The sequence below is a fragment of the Papilio polytes genome, unplaced genomic scaffold (genome assembly GCF_000836215.1).
Source record: "Papilio polytes unplaced genomic scaffold, Ppol_1.0 DF823177.1, whole genome shotgun sequence".
Classification (NCBI taxonomy): Eukaryota; Metazoa; Arthropoda; class Insecta; order Lepidoptera; family Papilionidae; genus Papilio; species Papilio polytes.
The window spans coordinates 920,810-942,196 of NW_013526027.1; the positions used below are offsets into that span (position 1 = coordinate 920,810).

The 21,387-nt window shown below is 31.9% G+C and overlaps 1 protein-coding gene across 1 annotated transcript; it reads right to left on the reverse strand.

Moving 5' to 3' along the window:
• Window positions 1-3,593: 3,593 nt before the first annotated feature.
• LOC106105154 lies at window positions 3,594-12,117 on the reverse strand. The gene is made up of 4 exons (XM_013285385.1): window positions 12,000-12,117; window positions 5,001-5,080; window positions 4,316-4,433; window positions 3,594-3,832 (listed from the first exon to the last, which is right to left on the reverse strand). The coding sequence occupies exons 1-4, from the start codon at window positions 12,055-12,057 to the stop codon at window positions 3,603-3,605; spliced, it is 486 nt and encodes a 161-aa protein (XP_013140839.1). The 5' UTR covers window positions 12,058-12,117; the 3' UTR covers window positions 3,594-3,602.
• Between the last annotated feature and the right edge of the window lie 9,270 nt (window positions 12,118-21,387).

A 21,387-nucleotide genomic window follows, 5' to 3' on the forward strand; every position in this document is an offset into this window, starting at 1 on the left:
CGGTGAATCTGTAAATGCCTCTTTAAGGCAAACAGTGGCCATTCAGTCACAAAAAAAAAAAAAAGCCAAACCTTTTATCGCCAATCGCCATACAGTTAGAAAGAGAAAGCAGCATTCCAGTTTCCGGTTTTGTAACGTCTCAAGCGATGAAGTAATTCGGACAGTGAGGTCAATAACGTTTTATGCATAACCAAATTACATTCAAATGTTTATAAACATATTACTTAGTGAAAACACTTTTTTTCAATTCAAGTATACATAGACGGGAACTTAACGTAAACAAGTATAAGAGAGCAGCGAGTTTGGATCACTTTCAGATTCTTGAAGCTACCAGCTGGCATAAGTTGGCAACCGTCTATAAATTTAAAGAAAACATGCCTATCTACCTTTTTTCACATACGCTGTCAGAAATTTTTGTGTTAGTGAAAATTTGTGTGATTGTGGAATGGCTTTCCTGGAACACGTTTGTTTATCAGAGTTTAGGAGATTGTAAGTCTGTAAATAATTTAACAAAGTAAATATGAAAGGAGTAATATGATTGATATTTATACATCATGCAAAACTTAATCTCATCTCTCCTAAATGTTTTGGCGTAATTTTCTTGAAACACAAACAATTTCATTGTACAAATCGCTTTATTTAAGTAACATTATTAAGTAAACTAATAACTAATGAGACTTGCTTTATTTATTATACATAATAATTTATCCAAAGCCATTAGAGCCATGCCATTAAATCTTTGGTTTTCATTTTCTTGATTCACTAATTCTTTTTGAATCACCTACTTTTAAATACCCGTTTAAATTGATAAAAATTTAAGAAACTGTGTATTTAACAGCGATTGGACTTACAATCACAGCAAACAAAGCTAGAGTAATATCTGATATAGATCGGAATCCACTATTTGTGTTACATTTGTTACCCTCGCATTCACGGCAATGTAACAGTTGCACTATATCTCCGTGTGCGGCGTGAGCCTTCCTAATATCCTCACAGGAACCTCTCTCTGAAGCGCAGCCACGGATGTGCCACGATCTCTTCATGTCTAAACCAGAAAGTAGGTAAATATCATTTCTTAAGCTTACTTACGTCTGTCCTAATCTATTCTATGGAAACAGTACCAGAAAAAATATAAAGATTTGCCATGATAGTAATGCAAGGGATGGAGAATAGCCTGCCTTAAGATATAATGCAATATTGTAATCAATAGAATTTATAAAAAAGAAATTCTTATTAAATAAAAGTGCTTTTACACTTAAGTAAGAGATAAAGTATAACTCAGCTACTTACGTTTATATTTTTCTGCATAAACGACACATTTATTTTGCCGTGTAACATCAAGTGTGTGCGGACATAATTTCGATGTTGCATTCTCGTATACCTTCGGACAATCAGTGCAGACGAAACATTCCACAACATCTATCACGAGCTGTGAAGGTCTTGTGTTCTGTTGGACTGGGACTTGAGGTTGAGGTCTACCTCTATTAAAGTTGTTCATAGCCATCGCACTCCCCTGCGTGGATGCAACTTTATCAGCGGCTTCTCCATCCTCTTCTAATTCATCGGGTACTTCAACTTTGTGTAGATCTAAGTCGCCTATTCAAATATTAATTTTATTATTTTTTTGAAATTCCATATTTAAGCTGGATAATAGTTTAATAGTGATGTCACCGCTGCCTTAGAAGATTGCAGTTGCGTTATCTACCTTTAATGGTAAGTTGAGGAGAACATAGAAAAAGGAAATTCTCCTATCCTCTCTGCAAAATGCAGTTCCCATCCATAATTCCCTTTATGAAAATTGTGGGAATGGGAACTGGAGTTGACCTCCAAGTTCACATATTGCACTATCTAACGGTTTAGTTAATAATTCTTAAAAAATGGATATTCGAAGTATTAAAAGAAAATTGAAATTAATTACCTGATGATTCAGCAAATTTCAAATACGCCACAGAAACGGTGAACACCGCGAAAACGGTTAACACGAATCTATTCATCGTGCTGCGAGTATTACTGTCCACGTTGACTTGGCGTCAGCGGTAATATTATATACGGTAATATTACCATTGTTACCGATAAATACATCATGCTCGAAAGACCTTAAATGTATGCACCGTCGGCGCGAATCGTAGATATTGGTGGGCCGTGAATCTAATGTGCACGTAGACAATACACGTTTTCGTTTGTAATCTTAATTAAATACCATTGTGCTGGAATTTCTTGTCATTAAGGGATTTGACGAACGAAAAATGTGTTCTGTTGGATCGATCGACCTACTGATTAATAAAAACTGTTATAATAAAGGTAACATTATGACCCTTTATGTACTTAATACCATCATTGGAACAAACTCCAATTAATCTCTGAAACGACTGGGCCGATTTCGACCGAACTTGCACTGAAGGGTAGCTGACATAGAGGGTCATATTATTTGCTACTTTTCTTTATTTCAGCACTATTAAAATGGCGACTGGACCGCTATCTCTGCAACTGGTGGACCGATTTGGAAGGGACTTTGTTTTAAAAGATAACTGGTGGAAAGTAGACGCACACTGGAATGTGATAGATGACTTTTATCTTAAAATCCGAGCTTACTAAGTTTGCGGACGACAGCTCGTGTCTAATAATATTCTAATTAAATAGTGATACCACATAAAGATCTCGGAGATGAAGTCGATATCCTAATGCATTTTCACCTACATTCGTATTTCGCAATCCTCATTACAATGCATCGATAACTAGATTCAAATCGAATTTTAAAATTGTAATGAAATTACGTTTTAACCAAATTATAATATTATTTTTTTAAGGAATTCTACATTTTTGTCTCACAAATGAGGTCTGCCGTAGTTACAATTGCAAATAAAATCTGCGTCCATTCATAAAAGGATAATGAAGTCTTTATTAATATTCTCAATTTAATATTATTTAATGTAACACGAATATATAATATTAAGTAAATATAATTTGACAAACATTTTAATTCTCAATTTTTAAGCGTATACTGCGAAATGGTAAATAGGCATTAAAATACTGCAAAAGAATATCAAAGATTGAGGTAAATTAAATTTAGTCAAAATGAAACATAATAAGCAATGTTTTATTGATTTTTATTAAAATACGTTCATCAAAAGGACGGTCAAATTCTACTTATATATAAATGCTTTTCAAATATTTTTGTTTCAACTTTTGATATATTTATAATGCAGAAAATAAAATATCAAGGCATTAAATTTGTAAAGCAAAGCAAACATTCAATACAACAATAATTTAATTTCATATATATAAGACAACAACAACAATATTATTATTTTTAAATAACCTTCCATCTTCATAAAAAATTGTAATCTGGATATAATATTCGTTTTAAATATTTAATATCATCTTGGTATTTGATGATTACGAAATAATTACGATTATAACTTCTAAATTTAAAATATTAATCTTAAATATGTATCTAAAAATAACAAAGCATAAAATAACAATGATATTGGACGGTTCTAGAAAGGTTAATATTTTGGCACACCAAATTTCAGCATTTGCGAAGCATTTTCTTTGGTGCGTTGCAAGCGTTCCAATGGCATTGTTATTTTTTTAATTTCTTATTATTGTTTGTAGAAGAGATACGAAGCGGTAAGAGCTAAAGCTGCCAGTGGGAATGAGAGTGCGATTGAACCGGCCCCATTGCAGTCATCCTTGTCACAAACTTGACAATGTTTGACTTGCTTCGACTGGTCCATTGGGGACAGTTTGGCCGCGTTTTCGAGAGCGCGACAAGTTTGGTTCAAGTCAGTAGGGTTGGCGTCCAAGCAAGTTCGGATAGTCGCGCCATTCTCTGGAAAATAAAGATAATACGAGTATATACCCAGGTCTTTTTAAAAATTAATAAATAAATTTAAAAAGAGTATAAGAATCGGATGTATTGCCACAATGAATTATATACTGAAAACTTGTTACATAATATAATTTATTGATTACTAGTTATTGCTCTCGATTTCGCCCGCGTGAAATTAAAAAAAACAACAATTAAAAACATAGCCTATGTTAACCACTGATAACGTAGCTTTTTAATGGTGAAAGAATTTTTAAAAATCGACCCAGTAGTTTTTGAATTATTACAATATATACAAACAAACAAATCTTTCCTCATTATAAAATTAGTAGATATAATATAGATTTAGAAATTTACTTTACAAAATTGATTTTTATTTAATAATAACATAGACCCCCTTTCTATTATCAAGTCAGCCGCACAAATGTCATGCTATTATTACGGTCGTACTAGTGGAAAAGGATCTTAAAACGTAAATATACTAACGCATAACAATCTTGTGGCAGTATCTTGGGGCGCCGGCGACGGCATCCACCAGCTCAGTGGGCAAGATACCGCGTAAGTAGGCGCGGTTGTAATTCACAGAGTCCTGGGTGGAACATTCCTGAAAAAAAAAGTTTCATGTGTCAACTATTTTATGCATATTTTATTCATATTGAAATACTATTAGTGGTAGGTACTAATGATTGGAGATAAAGATATAATTTGTGTTGTTTGCGGACCACACAGAAAACAGGCGTGAAGTGGAAGCAATTCCGCGTTTCGTCTGATGAGTGTGGTGTCGGAGGCCTTATTTAAATCCCTTTCCCTTTCCGCCCTTTTCTTAAGAGGAAAAGATGGGAAGGAAAAGTGGATTTGACGGTGAAGGAGACGCATAGGAAGAGGAAAAGTCCTATTTATGTGCGTCTCCTCCTCCGTCAATTAAGGATAGGCAGCGCATCTGCAATTGCGGACGTTTGTGGGCAGCGGTCGCTTTCCATTTCGGTGGATTCAGATAGCCGCTTCCTCGTTTGCTACCTTATATTATAAAAAAAATAGTTATTACAGAAAATCTAAACTATTGTTAAATGTACAAGTTAAATGGTTTTTCAGAATTTGAACACTCACACATGTAAATAGTTAAATAGCTATAAAAGGGTCTCTAAAACAGTCTGTTTTTTTATATGCTTACCACTTTAGTTTTTCCTGCAAACGGATCCTTGCAAGAGGGATCCGATTGAGAATTACACTGGTAGCATCTCAAACACGATCCTGTAATCAAAGATAAATTATAGATTAACATACTGTTATAGATCATGTAAAACGTCTTCCTGTGGCATAGTCTACTTCAATATATCACAGGACCGATCCCTGAATATTTCGTACCGGTTTCTCGCGTGCTAATTTAATGAATGCCCACTAATTGTAGCTACTCTGTGACAGACGAGGTCTAATTGAATTAATCGTAGGTAGAGCAAGTAAAGGGAAAATTACCGGAGGATAAAAACGTGAGTTGAGCCGTTTTTAATTAATTTTCGCTTAAAGTAATGTCTCACGATAGTTTAAACAATTTAATAGCAAGGAAAGATTGACTAATTGGATGTGGAAATTATCCTTTTATATTACCTTAGTACTACAAACTGTGTTAAGTCTTAAATAAAAATACATTTTTAATAATCGTGTGATCCTAGTAAGATCTCGTCTTTCATAATGATATTAAGAACGCACGCACATCTTTGACTAAACTATCGCACAACTGTTTAGTCGCGCTTTGATTCCTATGAGATTTTATTCACTACTCGATTTTTAGTTGTTCAACTAAATAGTTGGATTTGCTGCGAAGCAATCGGCAATCCCACAAAACGATATTTTAGTCAAAGGTGTGCGCCGCATAGTCTATATGAGTACATCCAATTTAGGAGTACCAAAACTGTTTGTGTTTGAATATTGCGTCACAGATGTTACGACAGGCACGTCCGCTTGAATGATGTCAAGATTATAATTTAACCTCCGTTGACCATAATAAAAGTACTTTACGTTAGTCATACGTCTATAGAAGTACAAGCCACCTTACACCAGATCACGTTTGGCGAACACGCATTTATACGAAACCATCCAAACAACAATTTGAATAACATTTATGAAGAATTTGTGTTTTTGTTTCTCGTGCATGACATCATTCCCACACAACAGAAGAAGAAAGATTTATATCTTATTCTGGTTCATGCAGGATACTACGAGTATATGATAAATATAAAAGTAAATAATACAATTCAATATAATTTCACAAAACAATAGTCACATTAACACAATAAAGTTTCCAAAATAAAGATGATGACGAGATATTCCGAAATAGAAATGACTCGTATTTTTACATTGTATAATTTAAATAAAAAAAAATATCTGTTCAATTAGCATAACATATGTTCGTATTTTTGTCTGACTGGCAGGTGGGTCATATGGTCTTGAAAATTAATAACTCATCGTAATTATTTGTTTTGCGGAAAAGGTAAAAGTGTCGTGCCAGAACTCTAAACGGAAGTCCGTAATTACTGATTACCAGTTGATGTTCTTAAATTAACAGAGCGTAGCAAAATTATTGTCACCCTACACTGTAATCACACACGTGTGTTAAATGTGGTCTGTACCAGTTAACTATTGTTGTAGCAAAGATTGGGTTACAATCCAGATCTAGAGCATTGTTTTAAGACGTTACATGTTATAAATGTCTCAGTTTGCAGATCTTGGACCGTTTTGTTTTAAGGTCCTCTTAAATGTTAACAAACGTCTTTTCGCATTTTTTCATTGTTTTGTGGTTACATTTAAATTAAGGAAAGTATAGTTTAGGCCAAAAAAACCACAGATACCCTAAGGCTTATTTTGAAGAAAAAAAAATGTAACTAAATTAATTACAAAAACTTAGAAGAGCGTAATAGCTAATTAAGTAACAATGTCACATGACAAAAAAACATGTATAATAACACCTGAATACATGTAACCAAAGAGATTATCACTAGAGCATGCTAACAGTATCGACATACTTCTAGATTGATGATGTCATCGGCTTTACGTACGTATGTATATTTAGCCGGTGAGCGGAACACCCAAGTTTGAGTCGCAAATAGCTCGAGTCTATACTCGTGTACGGGAAGAAAAGCCTTGACCTTTATAGAAAAATTTTGTTTTTAATTTGTGATATTCCATTGTCAGTACGAAGGGCATAGATTTATCTCTATCTGCCGTCTTATCTGAATTCACTCCCTTCTTAAGTGTATCCTCTTTCACCATATTTAATTCGATCTTTCTTTACCTTTGTAGATTTTCGACAATCGCTCTTAATACTTTTTTGTTTGTTACAATTTGTAACTTAACTAAATATAAAACTTCACATACGGATTTTTTCAAATCAACTTAGCATTTTGCGAATCTTTGGATTTTGGAGATTAAATGTCCCGATAGAGAATTTCAAAAGCTTGTATAGACTCTTTTTTGAAATTTGCTGGAATGGCTTTGCAAAAGTTTGAATTCCTGAGAGGAATCAAATTCATCTTTAGTCTCAATATCCTTAAATTATGAAATAAATCTGATAGCTTTCTCAAATACTTGACATTCTTCCAATATTAAATTACATAATTAACAATAATCTTATTTCGTCAAAGGATGAAGTAATACGTTTTATTATAGTTGTACAAAGTTTCTAACGCATACTCTACATTTTGTAGTACAGAACACAAGTAGTCATTAACCCAAACATACAAAAGAAAAAGACACAATTAAATCTTAAGAAGGGAGTGATGATGAGGGAAGATAGATCGATCTGGAGAACGAACTGATGCGTCGACCCTACGTTAGTAAGATGACGACATTTATCAACAAAAATGTATGTCTTATATACTATTATTATTTCACATAACTATACTTTGCTGGAGTTGAGTCATTGTTATGTATTTCCAACTTGTCAATTACTCAACCGTGGAAAATCAAACAATGCTATGTAAATATTTATTAATACACGCCGAAGTTCTCATGAATAAGTTAACACGGTTGTACTACTTGCTTTAGTTAAATAAATGTTTTGTACAAATACGTGCGTTAACTTTGGTTTCGATTGACGACTTTCAGGACTCTTTTGAAGTCTACAGTTTCATCAGGTTTTTTAGCCACGAACATTGCTTGGCTTATAAGATGCACGCAAGTTCTCGATAACTGCTTTTTTTTCTGGCGTCTTCGTTATAGCATAATTATCAATAAAACATTTTTGTTTCTACATTTCACAACAAATTATTTCAATCAACATACATTTAAATCAGACAAGTTTACCAATTAGTGCAATCAAAACAATTTTACGAATCTATTCTTTCAATAGAGATAAAAAATAACAAACATAGTTTTCTACGTAAACATCGCTTACATTGTTAGCATCGATAGCTAGAAATTGCTAAGAATAATTGAAACGATAACCTTATTTATTTGATATGGTATTTGCAATTTATAATCGGTGTTTGAACTCGCATTTTACGATTTAAATTTAAAGATAGAAAACGACTTTAATCAGCACATGCAAAGACGATCAATAACCTTTTGAGGCGAGAAAATAATTTGCAAAAAAATTATATTACTCAAATATAATACATTTTATCGATGACGTAAATATTTTCTCTCAAATTTTTGTGCAAGGGACCCATCAGTCCTTTAGCGTAATTTTATCATAACAATACTACACTTAGCGTCGCTTTTAGGGACGATAAAAACTTAATGCAGCACTAGTTGTGAGTTTACTTGTAGGACATAAACTATGTGATGACATAGTAAAATTATCTAGGTGCTTCTAAATGTAAGAATTTTCCGTACACTAACCATTGTCATGAATGGAAGCCTCGATACAAGGCCAGTTGTGTCATTCCGACTATTGTTTGCTGTGAGATGGTTTAGTGTCCGTTTGTAGTACTAAGTGGCAGTTTATGAATCATTGCATGTCATGTTCGTTTCGATTGTTCTCTTTTTTAATCTGTTCCATGTTCAAGGATAATTGACCTATTATTTTTTTGTGAAAATTCATTATAGAATTTTAACTAAAAGGTTAACGTTCTAGTACCGAGTTTAAATTGAGCTTTTTAATTGATTATTCTATTGGTACAATAAATGTAAAACGATTCTTAGTTAATCATAGCTTACAAATTAATTTTCTTTAGTAGCTTTAAAATACTTTTATAATTTCATATTTCGTTTCCTTTTAGACTTAATGGAAAATAACATACGGTATTTTTTTAAGTTTTCATTTGATAGCGTATGTAAGCTATTAAGCTTCGAATGAAAAACATCAAGTGGTTTTTATATGGCATTTTAAAAACTAAAATTGCTTTTACACGTCAAGGCCGTGATATGGCTTTAAATGACTTTCGAAGGGCAAATACTACAGAGATTAAAATTTCATTTTAAACAAATAAAACATCTATATCGAAGTATATAATGTTTGTATCTTACTTAGCGTTATCTGAATTTTATCTTAGTAAATTATCATTAGCCTTTTAATATTGTGGAAAGGAAAATTGAAACATTATCATACTTCATACTAATATTATAAATGCGAAAATTTAGATGGATGGATGTTTGTTAGAGTTTGTAGCCTAAACGATTGAATGGATTTCGATGAAATTTTAAAAAGATGTAGAGGATAGTCTGGAAAAACACATAGGCTACTCACTTTTGTTCTTTTTAATTCCACGCGGACGGAGTCGCGAGCGAAAGCTAGTTAGTCATAACTGTATTAGTTTAGAAATGCTATATTATATTATGTATCACTTTTTTATCGATTGAATCATGGAAACTAAGTAATTATGTTCGACATTTATTTTATAAGCATGATGTCATGATGTTGTCATTTACTTGTACTGCGTAGAACCTTAACCGTGTAACCTTCGGTTATGATAAATAACACCTGACTTGTTTGAATATAATTATAAATCATTATGTTTATCATACACCCCTATAATTGAAGGTACGCGAGATAGTGATACGACTTGAATCGTTAAGCAAAGTAGAAGTATTTATGGAGTATCGACTCTACTACTTCTTATACTCTATGGTAGTAGAATTTTGAATTGGATCTTTTTTTTCATGACTAACCTTTCATTTGAAGTAGTAACTACACGATACCATAGAGAACAATTCTCTTGTACGCTTGTACCATTCTAGTTGGCGACATCCTAAGATATTCTAAAAGTGAATATGCCATAAAAATAACTTATCAGGTTTCTGCAAAAGAGAGTTCTTTTTACCTTTAATTATGGTCTAGATTACTTTAAGCTCTTTAAATTGTGAATTTCTTTTAAAAGCTTAATTTAGATATTAACTTCTGTGTATTCGTTAACGTATGAATCACCACTTACGACGAGAGTTAATTCAATTGTCTCAACCTCTTCATGTGACTTCTGACATAACTTATTACGTTTGTGAAATGAATTTACACTGACAATTTTACTGTGCGTTTCCACTGCTTTTACAGCTTTATAAAACATGCTACCTTTCGCCCGCGACTCCGTCCACGTAGAATAAAAAACAACCAAAAAAGTATCCCATGTATTCTTGTCGACTACCCTCTCCAAATTTCATCGAGTCCGTTCAGCCATTTAGGCTACAAACTCTAACATCCATCCATCTAAACTTTCGCAATTGTAATATTGGTAAGATGATTACCTCAGAGTTTTTATAAACATGAGAGCAACGCCAATATTGCAGTTTAAAATATGACCTATAGATTAAAGAATACAATGTTTACGGACTGTTTTTATAATAAATTCAGATAATATGTCCTTTAACAGTCCATGTAACGTAATAATACAGCAACAATATTTCTGTAAATTCGAAGCAGACGTACAAATACAGTATGAGGTTATATATGAGCATAAACATTGAATAGTCTAAAAGATGGTAATAGTCGATGTCCACAGAATTCGTACGCAACGAATTCTTGTAATGCGCAGTCGTAAAAATCTGGATCCCTTCCAGAAAACTGCTGGTTCACAACAAAATATAAACATGAAGAACAACGATAATTTAATAAGTCCTTTTTTTCGGTTGCTGCTAAAAGGATTGGATGCTGAACAAAAAATTCTCATTATGTAACGGTAAAAAATCAGCAATATATGCATTATTTATTATTATCTACCATAGATATGGTTCTGGTAGTTTGAAAGTTACAAATCTTTTTGAGAATAATATCTGTCGCTCGCGATTCGGTCCAAACAGAATTTAAAAAAGTATTTAGTAGCCTATCTGTTCTTCTAGTCTACGCTCTATATCTTTGCAACATTTCATATAATTCTTATCTTTTACGAAATGCCAAAGTTAATGGTAGAGCCCATCACATTACATCCCCGATATCCAATTTCTAATCGTATTTCTCGTTCAAAACATATTTAAGCATAGGAATTTTAATCATAACTCGAGCAGAATAGAGTTCATTGTTCTCTTTATTATTTTGTTGGCGAAAAGTACTAGTCTTTAAGCATCATGTAAGTACTATATCATAGAGTTGCCTCATTCAAACCATAATTTGGCATAGACACTTGGATGTAATTGCCAAAGCAACGGTTTTCCTTTAGCGGATAATTGTTTTTCAATATTGTTCTGATAATGTAATTAACTGCTTTTCTATTTTATTAATTCTATTCAGAATTGATCTGTTTGTTACGTTTCGTAATTTTAAGTAATATCCAATATAAACTAGCAAATAGAGATGTCCATAAAATTATTTTTGACCAACTTTTTTTCATGTTGTTCAATATATTCTAGCTGTTATATTTAAATACGAAAGGTCGCGGATTGTTTACGTTTTCTAAAAAAATATTAACTAAAAACAATATAAATATTTACAGAAGAAATAAAGTTCTACCTGAATTTTATTGTAAACACAAACTAAGCAATATTAATAATTATACAGTAAAATTTAAAGAACATATACAATTCTAGATCAAAATGATGATACAATGAACAAATTTTACGTACACTAAAATAACTGAAGGTAAACACAAGTTTTGTTTACATTATCGCTACATGTTTAAGAGTTTAGAAGAAAATAGTTTCAGATATAAAAAAAAATAGTTTTCAATGCAAATTTTATTGAAATATTATAAAGGCGATTTTAAATAAAATAATTTGACGGAAAATAATAGTCAAATAATAAACGTACCGAATTCGAATGCCGTTAGTAGCACGGCAATACTCAAGGCAGCAAATCCACGGGCCATGGTGATTGTTATGGTACGAGCGAACCCTCTCGGTGGGTGAGCTAGACTGAGGGAACGCGTCGCGGCGACCGGCGACCGTCGACACTCCGACGCCAGCCAACGCATCGACACGCCGAATAGGGTGGGAATAGTTTCTACATATTCCGTGGACAAAGATTATTTTATGTGAAAAACTATTTTTCTAAGGAAGAATTGACGGATGTATTGTATGAAAGAGAATGGAATGAAAATTATCGAAGACTATTATGAGTCATACATCCTCTCGTAGTAAAGTGTCAGTCAAATGATGATTAGGTAGGTATTGACTCATTAAGTATGTTAGAAATAGAGATGGCAAACATCGGTAATCTCTTAATATTCTTTGGTTACTTGCGACGTTTTTTTTCCATTTTTTAAATTAATACGTCGTTCAATTTTGAGAATGGACCAAAGTCTAAATTTGTTTTTAAATCCAGATGTTACATACAATTTTTTTATCCCGAGATCCAGTCAAATATTATGTTATACGTAAAAGTATTTTCCTCTTTGATCTAGTGACACATATGTCCTTGTTAAATCTCGAAAAACATGCGCATAAACAATCCTTCGTAATCCAGCAGTATTACACAATAACCACAGTTCAAAGTTTTTATGTTATGTCTTAATATATCATCTACTTTTTTTGGGAAAATGTTTCATTTACGCTGTTTTTTAAAAGAAATATGGAAATTGAAAAGATTTATTCAACGACCTTTCTATTCGACCTTTTCTTTTTATTTCACTTTTCGCACTGAATTTTAATATTTCGTTATATTAAATTTTGGCAACAAACATATAAAAAAACTATATTAATTTCAGTTTATTAAAACAACCAAGATTATTTTCAATAAATTAGTAGGTGATTTTTAAACAGCTATTTATATGAACCTAAAAATTAGTAACCACATTTACAAATAAATCTCGAACTGCTGAACAAAAGACATAAATCTAGCCACATAACTCTAGCAACAAAGAAACAAGACTATATAAAAAGTATGTAGCAACAAAGTTAACAAAAATGAAGTTGCGAAGAAAAGCGAAACGAATTCTTTCATCGAAATTATTGTTCCAAGAAAATCCTTGCAAAGTTTGTGGTTCTTAAATTGTTATTGATATTTGTCTCTATCAAATACTCTTGGAGTGTTATTTTTTTGGCTTATATACTTCCTAATAACTTAAAAACAAAATAATAAATAAAATATTTATTATCGACATGTATCTATCGTAAGTATTTATTAATATAAATTATCTTCCTCACGTCTGTTAAAGATTTTTAAAGTTAATCAGTTTTTTAACCCAACATCGATAATGAAAAAAACGACTTACTTTTATTTTCTTTTAAAATACGAACAGCATCGTTATTGAATAAATCCACTGTGTAGGGTTATTCATGTAACAAATATGTGTCTTGTAAAACAAAATATTTGGAGTTCATTAAATTTTTGTAGGTGATAATAAAATTTTTGTAGTGGTTTTATGATAGTAGTAGGATGTTTTTTCGTTAAACAAAATAGCGGAAGTGGTAAGGACGTGTGCAAGCGGTAAATTACTTGTAGTTATTTAACCAAAAATTTAAGTTAAATATTTATGATCTAAATACTAAAATCCGTTCTGAAGAAAGTAACACGGTTATAAATTGCTTCTGTACGAATTATTATGCAGTGTCTACTAAAGGTTACAAACATAATGTCAATAATACTAAATAACAACAATTATTACTTAATATTCTTAATTTTAATGTAATAAAGCTTTCTCTACTCCATGAGGTACACTTTACACCAAGCATACCTTACTTTTTACTAATCTTGCTAATATTGTAAAAGCGAAAGTTTAGATAGATGTTTGTTATACTTTGTAGCCTAAAATTTGGCATAGATGCAGAGGATAGTCTGGAAGAACACATAGACTACTTTTGGTTTTTTGTAATTCCACGTGGACGGAGCAGCGGGCGAAATATGGTATAGTATTAAAACACTATATTTTTGGCGATAATCATCGAAATGTTTTGCATTTCCATTTTGCCGACTGTTTTGTGACAACACTTAGTTTGATTTATTTTTTTACATTTATCGTATTCAGCATTTTAACGCACTATTTCCCCTGAATATCGGTAATGCGGTTTACCAATGTATGTGATATACAAAATATTTTTGGTTTCAACATATTATAAACATTATCTTTATAAAAAAGTTTTTAAAAATAATGGTAACGATTAATAAACTCTATTTCATAAAACCTAAATACTTATTAAAGTTGTAGTTAAATTTATTGTTTTTTTGTTACGTTATCTGTACTAATATGATAAAGAGGAAAGATTTGTATTTTTGTATGTTTTGAAATAACTCAAAAACTACTGGGCCGATTTTAAAATTTTTTCACCGTTAGAAAGGTAATTAATCTATGAGTAACATAGGCTATATTTTTTTTATTGCACGCGGGCGAAGTCGCGAGCAATAGCTAGTCTTATATCAAAAAAAGATTTTTATTTGCAATGTAAAGTATTTCAAAATTTTAAAAGATTGATTTTAATATATTGGTCAAGTAATAAAAATGTAACTTGTCATAGATCTTCGAGTTTCCCTGTTATAGGGAGTTGTTTTCATCGAACTTTGTATAGCGTGGGAGGTCGATGTATTTGTAACGACGGGGATGAAGTAAGGGGAGGTGTGGGGGGTGAAACTAGGTCGGCGTCCTGTTGCCAGTTAATTAGATTCGAGTCAGCAGCGAGACTTCTTGTGTAACGGATCAGCTTTACTTTATATCAGAGATTGTATTGGATTTTGTAAAGGAAGTTTAGATGAGACTGGAATTGTATTCTCACTGATCGAATATAGAGAAGTTTGCTTTTTTTAAAGAATATAAGCAAAGAATGCTAGATAGAGTATCATTAAATGCATTGCACCATACAATTTTTTAAAACCTAAAAAAACAAAATATTAAAGACAAAGTTAATATTAATGAAGAGAAAAATTATTTTCCATCGCACAAATAACTTCAAAATATTCCAAGTCATTTTAAATATGAAGAATGTAAAATATTTTCAACACCTATAAAACTTTTGGGGAACAATTTCGATGCCAAAATATGTTAAACTCGTCGACTAAATGAATATTTCTATTCAAATGACATTGTTTGGAAATAGGTCATAATTGTAGTCGTAATTCAAACTTTATAATAATTTGTATAATAATTGTAATTTAAAGGCCATAAAAACTGTCTTTATAAAGTACCAGCATTCGACCCCGACTCCGTCCGCGTGGAATTAAAAAAAAGAAAAGTTAGTAACCTATGTGTTCTTTCCTACTATCTTCTACATCGATGCCAAATTTCGTAAAGATCTGTGCAGCAGTTTAGGCAACAAACTCTAACAAGCATCCATCTAAATTTTCATTGTAAAATTTTTGAATTCCCTGTGAACTAATCTAAAGAATGCAGTGTTATATGGAAGTTATTAATCCAATGCATTCAAGTTTAATATCAATTCTACCGTTTATCTTATGTTATTGCAATCCTTGAATAAGTAATCGATAAGTTGCGAATTTTGTAAGTTTTTAATCTTACCAGGTATCTTAAACTCACTAATTTAGAGTGAAATGAACAATTCTCGTCCAGTTATAAAACAACAAAATTTACGCACAATCGGTAACACTCAAGCATACTGATAGTCTCTTTAGACTTTGTTTAATAATTAAAGTAAAGAAACTTGCTCTTAGTGGATACGTTTTTTTAATAAATTGACATACATTGATAATATCTTACATCATTAAAACTTAAGTGACAAATAATAAAGTTGAGTCTTATTTGAATCATTAACAGTTAATGAATGATTCCGTTCACTCATCGTACCACAAATAACAACCGCAAATTATTAACAATTACATAAATTCTAAGCAAAGCTTTTAGCTTAGTAATATCTGCAACTCATTAAAGAAGCATATTCAAACATCCACCTATTGCGTATTCTTATCGCGTGAAAAGCTCAAAGCTTCCGGTCGGCAATTGCATCCGGACAACTGATTAAGGGCCCGTACACACAATGGAGCGTAAAGCAGAGCAGATATATATCGCAAGTAAATTGAACTTTATGCTATTGACACAAGGTTTAATTTTACTTTGCACCACTTTTTCAAGAATAGCAAAAGTAAAAACACGTAAATAGTAAAATTAAATCTTGTTTTAATCGCATAAAGCTCACTTTTATTTGCGACTTAAGTCTGGCCTGCTCGACGGGTCAGTATGTTTGAATGGACCCTAGTAAAATTGCATTTACCATTTTGAACATGGACAGTTGTAAACAAATGCCGACTTAATTTAAGAAACCTACACTTGGCGACTTTTAAGTAACCATTATGTGACTCTGTAAATGTCCAATATCTTTACAGTAATTTGCATTTTACCTAACTGAAGAAAGCAGTAGTAATAAATAACAAAGCAGCAAATTACAAAAGAAGTTATTGATGTTGGTACCATAAAAATTGTATTTAATTTTATTTTATGCTTCAAAATATTTGTAAACAATTTTTAAATCATGATATGCTTCGAGAAGCCTCCAGAAATACATGCCCATGGAAATAAGCTAAGCGAAAGAAAGGCGTCAAAGCAATACGTAATAGTTAACAATCGACTCCACTGTTTACAGGGTGAAACCGCGATAGTGCAATGCATTGTGAAAGATGTATGAACGTTGCATGACGTTTACATAACCCTGGCCGTGTTTGCATTAATCAGTATTATGATTCGTATCGCATGTTAAGTTATATTAAAACATAACTAGCAATTCCCGTGCGGCTTCATCCGCATGATAATATAAAAAAAAATACTTTCGGTTCAAATGAAACAATAAAAATTCAAATATTTAAATAACAACACTTACCTTTGTTAATAAATTACCGTTATCACTAAAATCATGCTTCTTTGATGCTATTGGCTTGTTCCTTTTTCGCGTGACAATTTGTTTCAATTTATTCACCCCCTTTTTTCAATGGCGTGTAACAACATATAGCCAATAATTACAAGTCACGGTTAAACGTTATTTTTTTACAATTAAATTAAGTAAAAACACAGGATCCTGTGATATTAATAAAGTATGATTTATATAACATAGAATGGAATGTAAGTAGTTCGCAATTTCCACTACAAGTCATCTAATAACAATTGGGTTTGGGCCAAAGCCATTTCACCTGTATGATGCGCGCAATTTTATATGATTAAAGATATAATGATGTATTTATCAAAGAGAAAAAGCTTTTAGTAAATACATTTCTCTCAGTCTACTGCAAATTAACATATGAAATTTATTGCTTTTATGTCCGTAGCAATTTGCGTACATTTACTGCGATATTTTAAGGAGATTTTGAAAGCATGTGATATAAAATTGTTAGAAGCGCACTAGCAAAGGGTTTATTGTTTGGCCGAGTCGAATCCCGCTGTACCATGTCTTAGCACTCGTCTAGCTTAGATTGATACAAGAACAAAATATTACTAAGTTCAAAATATGCTGATATTAAATAGATAGTCGCAAAATATCACTGCAAGTGCGTACACGTTTATGTTTGAATAAAATAAATTGCATTTCTACATCTATATACTATTATTATAAAGAGAGAAGATTTGGATTTTTATGTAATCGATTCATGTAACAACTATTTGGCCGATTTGAAAAATTATCTCACGATTAGAAAGGTAACTTATCTGTGAATAACATAAGCTACGTTTTATTTTTATTTTTTTGCGGACAAAGTCGCGGGCAAGTCTAAAATAAAACATCGTTCTAAACATGTCGTAATGCATTCTAGCCCTTACTTTATACAGTAATTTATCATGTCTAGATGGTTTATTAAAAAGCACCTATTCAGTAATGAAAAGGTTGTTTTACAACAGATTTCTAATCGTATTTTATCTGTGAAGGTGAAAGTTACGTCCTTGCGATGTCCATCAATTTGAAACAACAAAGTCTACGGCTTTTAGGTCAAAGGTGTTGTTAATAAAATGCTTTCGTTCTGACCTCATTTTTTATGTTGCCGCGTAAATTCTAATTATAAGAGCGTCAATAAACTGAAGTGGATAAAAAGTGACTGTGAGTCACTTTAGGACATTTTTAGTACACCTTTTTCACTGAACAGGTATCATGAATTAATAAAATGTAGCTAGAACCACTCTATTTCTTAAATGGTGATGTGATTTGAGTGTTATATTGTTAACTCAGATTTTTTCAAGAATGTTATGCATTAATTTTCTTTATTATGCATTCGTTTGTAGGGAAAATTATCAACTAACAACAAAGGAGATGTTACATTTCCTTAAAGGTTTCGATAATTCGTCATGAATAGTTGACATAATTTTTACTCAAATAAATCATTTTTATTTATACATTAATTCCAAAACTGCTGATGCTAGAAACCCAGAAAACTATTGTCCATAAATCACGAGAAAAAACAGACACAAACGAAAAATAAGGAAGTAAACATTGGTCCCGGAACAAACATCGACTTTTATGCGGATTTAGAGGAACAAAGCTATAAATAATCAAAGCAGGGCCACTGTGTGGCCTCTTTGGTAGTAGTAAACAATATTACTAATATTATAAATGCAAAAGTTTAGATGGATGGACGGATTTTTGTTAGAGATTGCCGCCTAAACGGCTGACCTGATCTCGATGAAATTTTGCATACATTTAGAGCAGAGTCTGGACGAAAACATTGTGGATCATTTTATATCAGTTGACCATAGACAAATATGAAAAAGCTATATGCTGTGTAGACAAAAAAAACTGAGTTTTGAGTAATTTTTACTAAATTTCTATTTTGAATTTAATGTCATAGATTTAAATTGATTGATAATTAAATTCTAGATGTTATAAATGACGTATGTTATCGCTCAATGGTCGACAAATAATTGTAAAGTACAGGGTGATAACAATTCCATTAAAGTATTATTTTTAAATCACATTTTTGAACAAAGTGTAATTCAATATCACAAAGAGAAGTTCACATTGTATGACAACGGGCGAAGTTAATTCAATTTGTTCAGTCATTTGGTAAAATTACTTTTCAGTTTATTGTCCGAGTCATGTCATTATCTACGTGTAGGATATTTGGCGCCGGCTTTGAGTCTGTAATGTTCGTAAAACTCGACCCGATGTGACCTTGTCTTTTTTTACTTCCATAAATATCGTAAATTTCGAATTCGTATGTGGGTTTCATTAAATTTAACAAAGTTGTACACCCTGTATACATTGCATTGCGCTATTTATGGTTAGTGGTGTAAGTCGAGTGAAAAACGGAAATTGTTCAAATCAAATAAAACTCTGTCCCTAAATTACTCCAGGAAGCATACAAACAGAAAAAACCATATAGATTCCGCACTTTAATAAGTTTAATAGGTGACAATCAAACCCACAGAGAGCCTGATACTCCTATCAATAGGGCATAGACATAACAAAGTCGTTAAAAACATTTTTTTTTACTCACGATAGATATTTTATCACAATTTCCGTTACAAAAATACCAACGAAAGCTCTCTAGAAGTTTCTAACGATAATAGTTCGAACGACTTAGGAAATCAACTTGTTAAAGCACTTCCCGACACGCCTCATAAACACATAACAAGTAACGGAAATGAACAAGTTTGAGTATTACTCGTATTTACTCTCTAACGACCTTAGGTAGAAAAGTTTTCCTCACTGAGGACAAAACACTTGTCTAATATTCTATATGATAAAACGATGTATACATACACACTTATTGTATATATTTACAACTAGCTTTTGCGCACGACTCCGCGTTAAAAAATATTAGCTTATTCGTTCTTCCACATTATTCTCTATGTCTATGCCACATTACACCGAGATCCGTTCTACCGTTTAGGTGTTGAACTCTAACCAACGGATGTTCGTTGCGAATTCATCCATTACATTTATAACATTAGTAAGACACGCCCAAAACGATCATAATAAATCGTTATTAAACAATATATATTATTAAAAAGTAGTTAACGTGTTCATGAAATGCATAGTGCGTTGAAATTTTATGAGTGTTATATTTAGCTAGCTAAATACGAACTACGTTTATAGGTCAGCTAAATCGAGCCAATCAAACAAAGAGTTGCTCGGTATTTTTAAGGTGAAGTCTTAACCTCTATTAAAAAATGTTTTCGCTGAGAACGAAATAAAAGAAGATACTTAATTATGCCGGTGTTTTTTTGTTTGTTTTATTGCCAGAATACACATATTTTTTTATTGCTCCTGTTTACTATTTATAGCAATAATGTAATAAGTATTAGTTGCCTTTTAGTTATGAGCAGTTAAAGCACGTTCCATATTTTATTTTTAAGTATGACATGAAAGTAGTAACAACATTGTTGTGTGTTTTCTTACTTTATGTAGTATTACATTTTATTTTTACTAAGAAAGTCCAGTGTTATGCTTCTTGGGTTGAAATTTTGGGTTGGTTCTTTGTACAAAAATTTTCTTTTCAACTAAGTCACGAGCTTAAGTTAAAAAGTATCAAAAAACTGCAGTAGTGTTAAATTGTTTCCAATAATACAAGCGTAAGCGTACAAAAAGTATTTATTATATAGTAATAATATAATTAAGTTTTTAACTACCATGCTTCGTTTCTTAAGCTAATATTATTGTACAAAGTGCTATGATGATAGTAAAAGTAATGAAATATTATTTGGGGCCATAATTTCCATCATATTTTTACGCCCAGGAGTGTTAAATGAAATGGAATATAATTTAACCCAATTACAGTTTCATTTCTAAAAAAGTACAAGCTGATCTGTGTAATCTTAATATAATCTATCTTAATATAATAAATGCGAAAGTTTAGATGGATGGATGGATGTTAGAGTTTGTAGCCTAAACTGTCGAACGGATCTCTATTAAATTAGGCATAGATGTAGAAGGATAGTGTAGAAGAACACATAGGTTACTTACTTTTTTTATACCACGCGGACGGAGTCGCTGGCGAAAGCTAATGTAACATATTACTCTGCAAGTTTTCAAGTTAATCAGAATGATGTGTTACATAGGAAATGTAAGGGTACAGTGTTACAGCATAAATACTCTCTGCGTAACATTACAATGCGTAGCTTCGGTCTAGTACTCATCCTAAGGTGTAAATGACGCGAACTATTTGGCCAAAAAAGTTTAACACCTCGTGACGCCCTCGTCTTTAACAAACTTACGTCATCCGACCTAAATACAACGAATATCGTTAACAAAACCCCCTTGTTTTGATCTTGTTTTACGTAAAGACATACTTAAATATAGTGACGTCGTATACTGTGACGTAATTTAGTAGTACTTTT